This window comes from Elaeis guineensis, chromosome 9 (assembly GCF_000442705.2).
Source record: "Elaeis guineensis isolate ETL-2024a chromosome 9, EG11, whole genome shotgun sequence".
In the NCBI taxonomy this organism is placed as follows: Eukaryota; Viridiplantae; Streptophyta; class Magnoliopsida; order Arecales; family Arecaceae; genus Elaeis; species Elaeis guineensis.
In genome coordinates this window covers 15966228-15978298 of record NC_026001.2, presented here as the reverse complement: position 1 = coordinate 15978298, position 12071 = coordinate 15966228, and the positions used below count along the sequence as shown (strand labels likewise).

General features: G+C 36.7%; 2 protein-coding genes across 2 annotated transcripts in view; both read left to right on the top strand.

The window, feature by feature from the left end:
• The window catches only part of LOC105039836 (uncharacterized), a 198508-nt gene that overhangs the window by 21411 nt on the left and 165026 nt on the right, over nucleotides 1-12071 (top strand). The window lies entirely within an intron of this gene.
• On the top strand, nucleotides 5135-10238 carry LOC105051618 (uncharacterized). The gene is made up of 2 exons (XM_010932145.4): nucleotides 5135-8144; nucleotides 9521-10238. The coding sequence occupies exons 1-2, from the start codon at nucleotides 5156-5158 to the stop codon at nucleotides 9928-9930; spliced, it is 3399 nt and encodes a 1132-aa protein (XP_010930447.2). The 5' UTR covers nucleotides 5135-5155; the 3' UTR covers nucleotides 9931-10238.

Sequence of the window (12071 nt, the reverse complement as noted above, 5' to 3'; positions counted from 1 at the left end):
GTTAGATGCTCCAGAAATTCTCTTACATGATGGTTGACTTGAGAAGGTAGATCATACTAAGTTTCTTTTAAAGGACAATCCTATCTAAGAAGGTGAAGAAGAGGAAGAAGTGAAAGAAGCAGAAGAAGAAAAAAAGGAGGAAGAATTGAAAGAAGAATCCGAAGGGTACCAAACATCTGAAAAGACCAATAAGTAGTGGTAAGTATATCAAACTTCCACTGTCTTTCTATTCAGATTTCTAACATTGAATAAACCTTCAGACTTAGTGGAGTAGATCTCAGAAAGCAAGGAGTCGACCTCTGTACTGAAATAGGCTAAAAAGAGAAATATTTTAAGTTTCAGGAAGGAAGGAGTCTATCCTAAGGACAAAGGAGTCGACTCTGGTACGCAGGAGAAGACTGATATGTAGATGGAGTCGACCCCAGGATAGATGGAGCCGATCCTTGAATAATTAGACTCGACCCTTGAGGAATTGGAGTTGACCCCAAGCTTGGGGATAGCATAATAGCTACTTTTGTTTTTATGGTGTACTTATTTTATTTATTTTTTCTACTTACCTTGCATCATTTCAATTCTTGCATTACTTGCCATAATTATATAATTATCAGTTAAACTATTTATTTTTATTTTTAAAGATTACAGAATGATTACTTTTAGAGAATGGAGCCGTGCTAGTCGAAGAGAGAGCTCCAGATGATAGAGCTCTCAAGGAGAGAGCTCGTAGGGCTAGCTCGTATGATTCTGCAGCAATCGATAAACTCTAATACTTTAAAAGTTTTTTTTAGATTATTTTATCTTTTATTGTCTAATATAATATTCTTTATAATATTTTGCTACTCTCAGGTTCAAACGATGTGGGGTCACCATTGATCCCACAGTCATACAGAGCAGTGGCCAGCTCTCAGCTTTAGCACCATGGTAAAGGATCTGTCTGGCTCATGGCACCTCCAACTTAATCGGAGGATAGAAAGCTGATCCACATTTAGAATTGCTTGTAAATACTAGATCTTTGAGGAATATATTTAAAGTTTAACCATTTTGGAATCGACATTTATTATTCAAAATCAATTTTGTAGGATATTTAGGGAGCCTGGGGTATCTCATGTGGTTATCGAGATCATCCGATAATTGATGTCTGGGTCGGTGAATAAGTTCTCCAATTAGCCGTTGGGGGCTCGTGATGCTGCATGGGAGATGTTCCTAGTAAGTCAAGGATATTTAATTTTTAAATTTATGGTATGTTTGCATTCTATTTATTAATATATGCTTGCTTCTAATTGTAAGAATACTATCGATTAAAGATTCCTCGAGATGAGGAGGCTGGCCGTTGGACCTTTGAGGAGGTTGCCACTGTAGGCTCCGGATGGGCTATACAACCTCAGACAGTCCGCCATTGAGTTCTCCAGTTTCAAGTCACCATCAAACTGAAAGTCTTTCATGGATCACTAGATGCGGAGGGACATATAAGAGACCCTCTGTGATTAGTGGAGTAGTGAGGACTACTTTGATAGATGACAGAGGGTCCGATAGAATTGAACCACCTAGTAGGATCCAATCAAGCACACCGACAGTTCCATTGGCACACATATTATAGTAGATAGATTGATAAAAATTTTAAACTTAAATTAATCTCATATTTGGTAGATCATATGTATGTTTTTATTAACTTAATGTTATTATTTACTTATTATAGATATGACAGCTGGATCATGTACCAGGATAGCTACAGTTATGGGATGCCACACATCAGTCTTGGAGGACTAGTGATTACTTAGATTCTAGATCTAGATGGATCGTGGTAACTTAAAATATTACTTATTAAATTTTTATATATACTGATATGTATAATAGCACTAATGAATTTTTAAACTGTATAGATGGATTATACGAAGTATGTCGTAGAGTGACACGGTGAGGACCCATCCTCTCAACCCCTCCTTGACCTCGAAGGATGGCTCAGGGCCATCGAAGGGTTAAGTAGGAGCCATGTCATAGGATTCGAATATAGCTTCGACTCTTCAGTAGCTCTTGGATCTTCGATGTCCTCCTCTCAGGCCTCGACGACCCAAATATGGGATGATGTATATATCGAGGAGGTCGTGCAAAGACTTTTTTGCTAGCAACCTCAAAGCTTCCAGGATGCCGTCCGCTAGATGGTTGTTGAGATTCTTTGGGATGTGTATTTGTACGATCAGCTGAGCTCGTTGTCACAGCCATCGCAGTCGGTATGTCAAGCAGTATTAATAATTTTCTTTACTTATTTTAAATTTTTATATTTAAAAAGCTTCACATAGTTAGGCTTGAGTTGAAGGAGGGGATCTAGGGTTCAAAAATCAATCAATCCATCCAATGGATGGACTGAAGGTGTAGATATGTCTGTATCATCGAATGGAATATATAAAAATAATCCATTCGAGAATCAGAGGAGTATATTGAAATATACCCTTCTGTGCTAATTTAGGCTTCAAGCGGAAGGAAGAGGATACTTAGAGGGTCAAAATTCAATCTAATCATCTGATGGATAGGCTGAAGGTGTCTATAGCTCCATATTATCGAATAAAATATGTAGAAACAATCTGTTTGAGAATTGAAGAAATATATCAAAATATATCCCTCCGTACTGATTTAGGTTTCAAGCGAAAGGAAGAGGATATCCAGGAGGTCAAAATTCAATCCAACCATCCGATGGACTGGCCAGGATTGTCTATAACTTGACATTATCGAATGAAATATGTAAGAATAATCCATTTCAGAATCGAAGGAGTATATCAAAATATATCTTTTTGTAAAGGTTTAGACTTGAGGCACAACAATTACTTTAGTTTTACTATTTCAATTAATTTAGTTCTAAAGTTATTGATAATTTTTTATTTTTCTTCATTATAGGATGCTGGGATATTCGACTTTTATCCATCTACTATTGCAAACGATGTACAGGAGGAGCTAAGAAGATTTATTTTGATTATTTTTAATTTTGATGTAATATATTTTATTTTAATATTTGAACAATGTTATCTTATACAATTGGATAATTTATATTTTTATATAATATTAGTTTTTTATTTATAATGGTAATAATTAATTGTTAGTTGTTATAGTGTCTGTAAATATACATTGATTGTTAATTTAATTATAACAGATTTTAGTAAATATATTTATTATTTTTTTAAAAAAATCTATTATTAGCGATGGCTAAATCCGTCACTAACTATTAACGATAATTATAGATTATTAGCAATGGACTCCCGCAGTAGCTAATATATTTTTATTTTTTTTAATTTAAATTAAAAAATTAAAAATTATTATAAATAATGGATTTGTCATTGTTAATTATTATCGCTAATACTTTATTAGTAATGATTTTTTTCGCTGACACTAATAATACTCTTCAGCATCTATTTTTTTTTCGATGGCTTATTGACGATGGTGTTCCATCACTAATAGTATTAACGATGGTATTTTGATCATTAATAATGACTAAATATTATTATTAATAATTAATTTTTTTATAATGAGAGAGAAAGAGGAAAGAGAGAGAAACTCTCTTCCTTCTTTCTTCATGGAACAGGGGATCTTCTTCCCCTTGTTCTGGACACACGGGAGGCTCTCTTCCCAGGCGCTGGTGCTTGTAGCTGGAGGGACGGGCCATGATGATGACAGATGACCCAGGTCCGGCGATCGGCAATGGCAACCGGCGGTGGAAAACCATGAACAAACAGGGAAAAATAGGGGATTCAAAATCAAAATTTTCAGGAGATTTTCGACAGCGAAGTCAACAAAAACTCCAGCTTAAATCCTATAGAACTTGGAGGGAAAGTTGCTTAAAGGTATTTTCCTGATTTTTGACGGGTTTTGATCCGATTTCCGGCGGCCAAAGCAAAATAATCCTCCAAAAAGCAGGTAGAAAAGATAAAAAATAGAGGGATTAATGACGATTTTTGGTGAGGGAGAACTAAAGGTTGAGGCCTTTAAATAGACATCTAACAAGAGGATCTTAGAGTTTGATTTAATCTCTAATCCTAAGGGTTTTAAGATTTTGGATCGGAGAAGAACTCCTACGGGAGTTCTTCTGCGTACGTCCTCAATTCCACGTTGTAGCATGTGCTGGTTTATTTTGATCATTTTTCTTTTTTTTTTTTTCTGATTCAAGCTTTAAGTTCCGGGCTATGTTTTGGATTGGGGTATCACAGAAACGCACTCCTTTATAACAGAAAAGAGGGAAGCATTTACAAAGAGAAAAGAAAATTCTTCCCGAAATCATAGCTAGGGAAGGCTGGGCTGTCCTGTAATGAATGAAAGAGAAGTGGGAAACAGAAATTAATCGGAGCTATCATTTTTTTCTCTCTCCTTTTATTGTTTTATCTTGACTTCTACGGCCATGCGGAGTCTGGTTACAGAAGCAAGACAATATGAAAGGGAGACCATCTTTCTTTCAATTAATGCTGTGATTTTCCAAGCCTTTTTCTTCTGACTTACCAACAGAATAATCTTGCAGTTAGCTGTTTCTATTGAACTTGCCCCATAGCTTACTATTGTTGGGTCCCTCAATATAAAAATTTTCCATAAAAAGTTGCTCAACTACTTTGCAAGCCGTCTTGCTTGTTGAGGTGCATACCTGATTTACTTAAGCATTCTTGTTTTGTTAATGGATACGACATAGAAGCCGGACACAAAATGAGTAACCATCAAGTAAAATTCATTCTGTCATATCCCATGATGAGTTGATTTTCTAACCAAATTGCATGTAAACATGAAATAAGAGGAATAGGATTTACATGAATTAACCTTATTTATATGTCCTTTTCTGACAAAGGACCAAAATGTGTGGGTAGCATGGGTATACGACCCAAAGAATACGTCATATAATATTTTTCCACGGATATATATTTATATTAAAGTGGTGTAATTTTTTTGCAGATTTACCAATAGAAAACAGAATTTTTCATATGGAGGAATCTTCATCTCCACTTTCATAACCAACCCCTCCTTTCTAGGTCAAAACTGTCCTGATCGAACCAGAATATGGAGATGACAAAGAACAGTAACGAAGACCACATATAGGGACTTGTCAAAAAAATAGTCTATATATTGGGTGGCTTGTGCAGTGGAATGGCAGCAAGAAGACGCTTGGGTTGTGGATTCCTCTCAGAATCCAATGATGTCTATCTCACATGCTCCGAGTCTGAATTCATTTTGGCAATTTGGTCTCATCGTCCTCTCTTTCTCTTCCATCTCGTTTTCCTTTCCCCCTGCATCCGCTTCTACTACCACCTTACAAAACCACACTGACCGGCAGACCCTTCTATCCTTCAAGTCTCTGCTGTCCGATCCCTTGGGATCCTTGGCCTCATGGAACAACAAATCCCTCCATTTCTGTAATTGGTGGGGGATCACTTGTGGCAGCCGGCGGCATCCGCTACGAGTCACTGCCTTGAATCTTGACTCGCTGGGCCTCGTTGGTCCTATATCGCCCTCCATAACCAACCTTACCTTCCTTAGACGAATCGACCTCTCAAACAACCAACTCCATGGACGAATCCCGCAAGTGCTCAGTTTGCTTCCCCGGCTTCAATACCTCAACCTTAGCATAAATTCACTTGAAGGAGAGATTCCATCCAATCTGAGTCATTGCCCCAACCTCAAGAGCCTCAGCCTAAGGAACAACATGCTTCAAGGAGAGATACCCAGTGAGTTCGGCTCCCATCGCAAGCTCCAAATACTGAGTGCCAGTGGCAACAATCTTACAGGTAACATCCCGCCTCTGCTGGGGAGCAGCCCCTCACTCACTATCGTAAATCTACAAAACAATGGTATTACAGGAGGCATCCCATCTTTTCTTGCAAATAGCTCATTCCTTTCTGTTGTCAATCTTTCATACAACAGTCTCACAGGAGAAATCCCGCATTCACTTTTTAACAGCTCGTCCCTCATAGCAATTGATCTTTTTAAAAACAGACTGACAGGTGGGATACCATCCTTGCCAATGATCCGCCCTTCTCCCCTCCTCCTCCTTGGTTTGTCAATGAACTCGCTTTCAGGAAGCATCCCACCATCGTTGGGAAACCTCTCCTCACTCCTGTATCTTTACCTTGCTGAAAACAACTTGGAGGGAAGTATTCCAGAAAGCTTAGGCAAGATTCCGGGCTTAGAAGAGATCGACCTATCCATAAACAACTTGTCCGGAAGAATGCCGCCACCACTTTACAACCTCTCGTCACTTGCTTGTTTGGGTGTGGGCGAGAACCGGCTCTTCGGGACCCTTCCACCAGACTTGGGCGTCACCCTTCCAAACCTTCAATCTCTCATCATGCAATCCAACCTATTTCATGGGCCTATCCCAGCTTCATTGTACAATGCTTCAAATATTCAAATGCTCGATCTAGCCATGAACTCGTTCAAAGGATCCCTGTCCTCCAGTGTAGGATCTCTGAAAAATCTAGTCGAGCTAAATCTTTGGAAGAATCAACTCCAAGGCAACGTTTCAAGCGTGCTCTCCTCCTTGACCAATTGTAGGCTTTTAGCGAGATTGAATCTACAAGACAATAAGCTCGAAGGCACCCTCCCGGCATCAGTAGGCAATCTCTCCACACGGCTTGAGAAGCTAGTGATAGGAGGCAACCAAATATCCGGTACCATCCCAGTTGAGATTGGAAACCTTGTCAACCTTACCGTTCTGTTTACAGAAAAAAATCTTTTTACAGGAAGTATCCCTCCTACCATTGGAAGGCTTCGGAACTTAAATCTCCTAGACATGTCCGGAAACAAATTTTCTGGCCCCATCCCATCTTCTATAGGAAATCTCACCCAATTAAGTGAGCTTTACATGGAAGAGAACGAATTGAGTAGCAACATCCCTGCAAGCTTTCGAGATTGTAGAAATTTGAATATATTAAACCTTTCTTATAATGCCCTTGCTGGATCCATACCGAAGGAATTTGTTTCTCTGCCCTCGCTAACACGAGCCCTGGATCTGTCACATAATAATCTCACTGGGTCCATTCCCATGGAAGTGGGTAGCTTGATCAACCTCGACTGCTTAAATATCTCCAATAACCGATTGTCAGGTGCAATTCCCACCGCTCTCGGTGCTTGTCAGCATTTGGAATACCTTCACTTGGAAGGCAACTTCTTTCAAGGAAACATTCCGCAATCCTTCATAAGCTTGAGGGGACTCGTGGAGCTGGATCTTTCTCGAAACAACTTGTCCGGGGGAATTCCAGAATTCTTTGGGTCTTTTAGTTCTTTGCAGTATCTAAATCTGTCAGTCAATGACCTCGAAGGCGAAGTGCCTAAGGATGGTGTCTTTGGCAATTCAAGTGAAACTTTTGTCTTTGGGAACAAGAGGCTTTGTGGAGGCGATCCAACGTTGCAACTACCACCATGCTCTGTCCAAGCCTCCAAACGAAATCCATGCAAGATAATTATCATAATTATTGCGAGTGTTGTAGCAATCTTATTCTTGTGTTTTCTGTTGATTTCTTTGCAATTGAGAAAGAGACGGGAAAAATCTCCAACTGTGCCCCCCATGCAAAACAGGTACATAACAATATCTTACAATGATATCCTCATAGCTACTGATGGATTCTCTTCAGCCAATTTGGTGGGTACTGGCAGTGCTGGTTCTGTATATAAAGGGAAATTGGATTGTGAAGAGAAGTTCGTTGCTGTGAAGGTATTTAACATTCAACAAGTGGGAGCTCTGAAGAGTTTTAAAACCGAATGTGAAATCATAAGAAATGTTCGCCATAATAATCTTGTCAAAATCATCACTTCGTGCTCAAGTATGGATTTTGCCGGTAATGATTTCAAAGCTCTAATCTTCGAGTACATGCCCAATGGGAGCTTAGAAGAGTGGCTGCATCCTAGAGCTCAGGAGCGTCATCAGACAAGAAAGTTAAACCTGACTCAGAGGCTGAACATTGCCCTTGATGTGGCTTCTGCTCTATGTTATCTGCATCACAACATTGAAGTGCCAGCGATTCACTGTGATCTAAAACCAAGCAACGTTCTTCTTGACCATGACATGACTGCCCATGTGGGCGATTTTGGGCTTGCAAGTTTCCTCCCTACTTCAGGCTCCACGATATCCAAAAATTCAACAGGCTTAATGGGGATAAAGGGGACGATCGGATATGTCGCACCAGGTAAGATTTGCATATATTCCCTTTATATTATCTAAAAATTTGGCATCAGGAAGTTCTTCCTTCCAAAGATTTGGCATCAATTCTAATGACTCTGTCTCTGATCTCTCCTGCATGATACAAACTTTTTTTTACATTTTTTTTTCCTAGTAACAACTAGATATTGAAAAATCCTTCGTAGTAGGAATCTTCCATTTAAAACTAAGTGATTGTTTAAGATATATGATTTCTTATTGATAAAAAGAAAATATATGGATAAAATAAAATAGAATAAATTACCCCGACCTCTCTCGAGATTTAGGGTAATTATATGATCCCACCCAACATTTCGAAAATATATACATAACACCTTGATCAAATATAAAAATTTAAAATTTAAAAATAAAAAATTATCAAAATAATAAATATAAGATATTTTAAAACTCAAATAAGTTAGATAGTGATGATATTAGTTAGACCATTAGTTAATTTATTTAGCAGAAAGATATTAGTTGGAGGTTATGTGCCATAAATATAGTAGAAGTTAAGTAGCAGAATGAATATTTCTAAAATATTAGATGAAAATTTATAATTTTCTCAAATTTTGAAAGGGTAATTATAATTTGATTAATAAAATAAGATAAAACTAATGGTCTTAAAGAGAAAGATTATATGATTAATAGCTTCTTCATTTTCCTCCTTTATTTTCAAAGCAGCATAATTTTTTATTTTTTTGCCACAATCAAGCATAGAAATAAAAGATAGCTTCCATCTTTTCTGTGCCTAAAATTTGGGTCTTGGGATAAATTATTTTTTTTATGCATGCATTTATGACTACCACAAAAAAATTATCTATTGTTTTAAAATTTCCTAATCATACATTATCTTTAAATATTTAAAAGTATTGCTTAAATAAGATTTCAAAAAAATGCAAGAAAATATTTTACCATCTGATTGGTATTTTATGTCAAAAATATTGTTGACATGATTAGTGTAGAATATTGCTTAAAATATCCAATGATAGCAAATGTGTAAATACATGACTTCAATAAAAATAATAAATAATTTTTGTTAACAAATTTTGATACTCTTTTAAGCATTTATGGTCTTTGTTCAAACTAATGATTGCATACTTGACCCCCAAATGACATCTAGCTCCTCCCCTGTCAATTTTCTTTTTCTAACCAATAATCTATTGAAATAATTATTATAAAATTAGTATGAATTAGTTCTGATGCTCTATTGAATATTTATTATCTAATAAATGTATAAATTGATTCCTGGCTCCATTCCTGCCAGCTTTCTAATTTTAATTTTTTTCAACTTTCTTTTATAAGCAATATCCTCCGTGTGTGTATATCAATTTTCATATAATTAAAAGTGCAAATAATTAAATGCAGAATATGCAATGGGTAGCCAAATATCCACACAGGGAGACGTGTATGGCTATGGAATACTATTGCTAGAGATGCTTACAGGAAGGAAGCCTACAAATAACATGTTTAAGGATGGCTTAAACCTTCATAAATTTGTTGATATGGCTTTCCCAGAAAGAGTCATGGAGATTTTGGATCCACAAATTTTGCCAGATGAAAGTGAAGAAGCTGATGGCAATATTAGAAATGATGATTTTAGTAGGATGCAACTGAGGAGATGCATAATTTCATTGATTAGAATTGGTCTCTTGTGCTCCAAGGAATCACCAAATGAACGACCAAGAATGCAAGATGTCACCACTAAGGTTCATGCTATCAAAGAAATGTTATCAGTAGTTGAAGTTAATGAAGAAGGAGCAAATTCACCTGAATGAACAGAAGTGCGCCATACGTGGATTATCAATGTTTAATAAAAGAGTTTGTTGTAACTATTGCATATTTTCTAAGTTCTTCTGCTTCTTTTTTTCTATTCCTTTTTTCAAATAAGTTTGTCTTGTCATCAGATTATGTACTTAATTTAGCTACCATTGATTGAGAGTAAATTGAAGTTTTCAGGAAAGAACAAATGAAGTTATTTAAGTAGAGGAGTGTCAGTGTCCATGAATGAAATCAATTTCAAGAATCCTATAAAGTGTTAAGAAGCACAAAGTCCACACATCATGGGGGCTCAAGTTGAAAGGCATATGCCCTACAAATCAATCGACTTATGTATATGAGGAATTTTTTTTTGTAATCTTCCAAACTTATGTAAATGATATTTTATATTAATAAAAGATATTTTTTTTTCATCATGTGCTGCATCTTATATTTTTAATTAAGATTATGATGAACTCCATAGATCAGGGCATTGATTTTAGAGTTATGATGAGATCATACCTATGAGACTCAAAATCCTAAAATCCTGATCTAGAACATTCCTAGTTATAGGGACATTGAGTCGGGGATCGATGTTCCGGAAGAACTAGTACATCTTATGTATGCTCGGTAGAGAGGGTAGCTGATCTCATAAGCTAATTGTGTGAGACACTAATACAAGGGTGTGGATGCTCATTAGAGAATGAGTTCACTGAATTGATCCGACATGAGAAACATCTTATGGAATCTTAATGTCAAAAGATGTTTCTCTAGTGGGGGTTGTGCATATGGTCCTTAGACCTGAGACCACCATGGTACCTTGTGCATATAAAACTATAGTTTTGGTTCATACTCATTCATGACTTAGTTATGTACGGGGTGTTCTGTATGTAGTGGATTATGTATGGAAGTTATGAGTAGGTCAACATGGAATCGATCACTCCTGGTAAAAGGAGATCGCATCCTACTTGTTCCGATCGAGAGATGATTCAAAAAGACTTTGATCAAAGCAGAATAAAAATTAATTTTTTTTTTAATATTTCATTAATCGAATCATCATCTTATGATCGAGAGAAATATGAATATGAAATTGGTTTTGATTTGGTTTCATATCCATAATCATATTCGGGATGCTGGATGATCGAAAGATTGAATTGCATGATAACTCGCCACTGAAAGATATTTTTGATATTTCTATCAAAAAATTTTACATCTTTCGGGTAGGCATGACACGTTGCTAGACGTCAATCATGTCTTGTAGGTTTTCATGAATTAAAGAGTTCAATTCACGAGTCAATTAGAAAGGGTTCTAATTTGACAACTTGGATATGCATCAGTTTGATCTAATTTGATTAGATGGACTCTAATCAATTTGGGTCAACGTAAATCCAGACCTACTACTGGCTAGATATAGAATCCAAAGGGTCACACACATCAAAAAATTAGTCAAAAATTTTATTTGATTTAATTATGGGATATTGGATCCAGATTGGGTGCCTACTTGACAAGCTAGCACTTGTTGGCTAACCCAAGATCCTAACCTAATCTATTTGATTTAATTTGCTTAGTTTCAATTTTAATCAGCCTTAATTGAGAATTTTTTCATGATTTTAACATCATTTATCAAGAGTCCCAAGTTGGTAGGACTCTTGGTGTAAGGCACCACATTGTTTGGCGCAAGAATTATGTGCATACAAGAATTCCTTCTCCAAATAGATTTTAGTCCAAATTTCTACACCATTTTAATCCTTATTTGATGAGGTTCAATGCCTAATTTTATGGGATTTTAATAAGATTAAAATCTATGGCTTATGGGGCGTGGAAATTAGGTCATGCGTTTGGGTTTTAGCGCATGAAGACTTGTTACATGTGAGAGGATTAGAGTCCTTCTCATGGAAGGATCTAATCCCAATTTTTGATGCCAATTAACTTTTCTCCTTTATCTTGTTGCATGCCATTTTTGAAGAATTTTAATGGGATTGAAATACCAAATTGGCATGGAGATAAAGTGGATAATGTTTGGCGCATGGGTATGGCGCACGACACTTAATTTTGGCGTGCAGATGGGCTAAGAGTCCTGCATGTTAATCGTCTTTTTGGGATAAGGATTAGAGGGTCAAGATTTAATCCTCACCTTTGGTTGACTGATTTGACCAAGTCA

Excerpts from the sequence above, each read along its gene's own strand:
- LOC105051618 (XM_010932145.4), top strand. The coding sequence starts at position 5,156 with ATGATGTCTATCTCACATGCTCCGAGTCTGAATTCATTTTGGCAATTT. Across the intron at positions 8,145-9,520 it reads GATCGGATATGTCGCACCAG|AATATGCAATGGGTAGCCAA; the intron begins GTAAGATTTGCA and ends AATTAAATGCAG.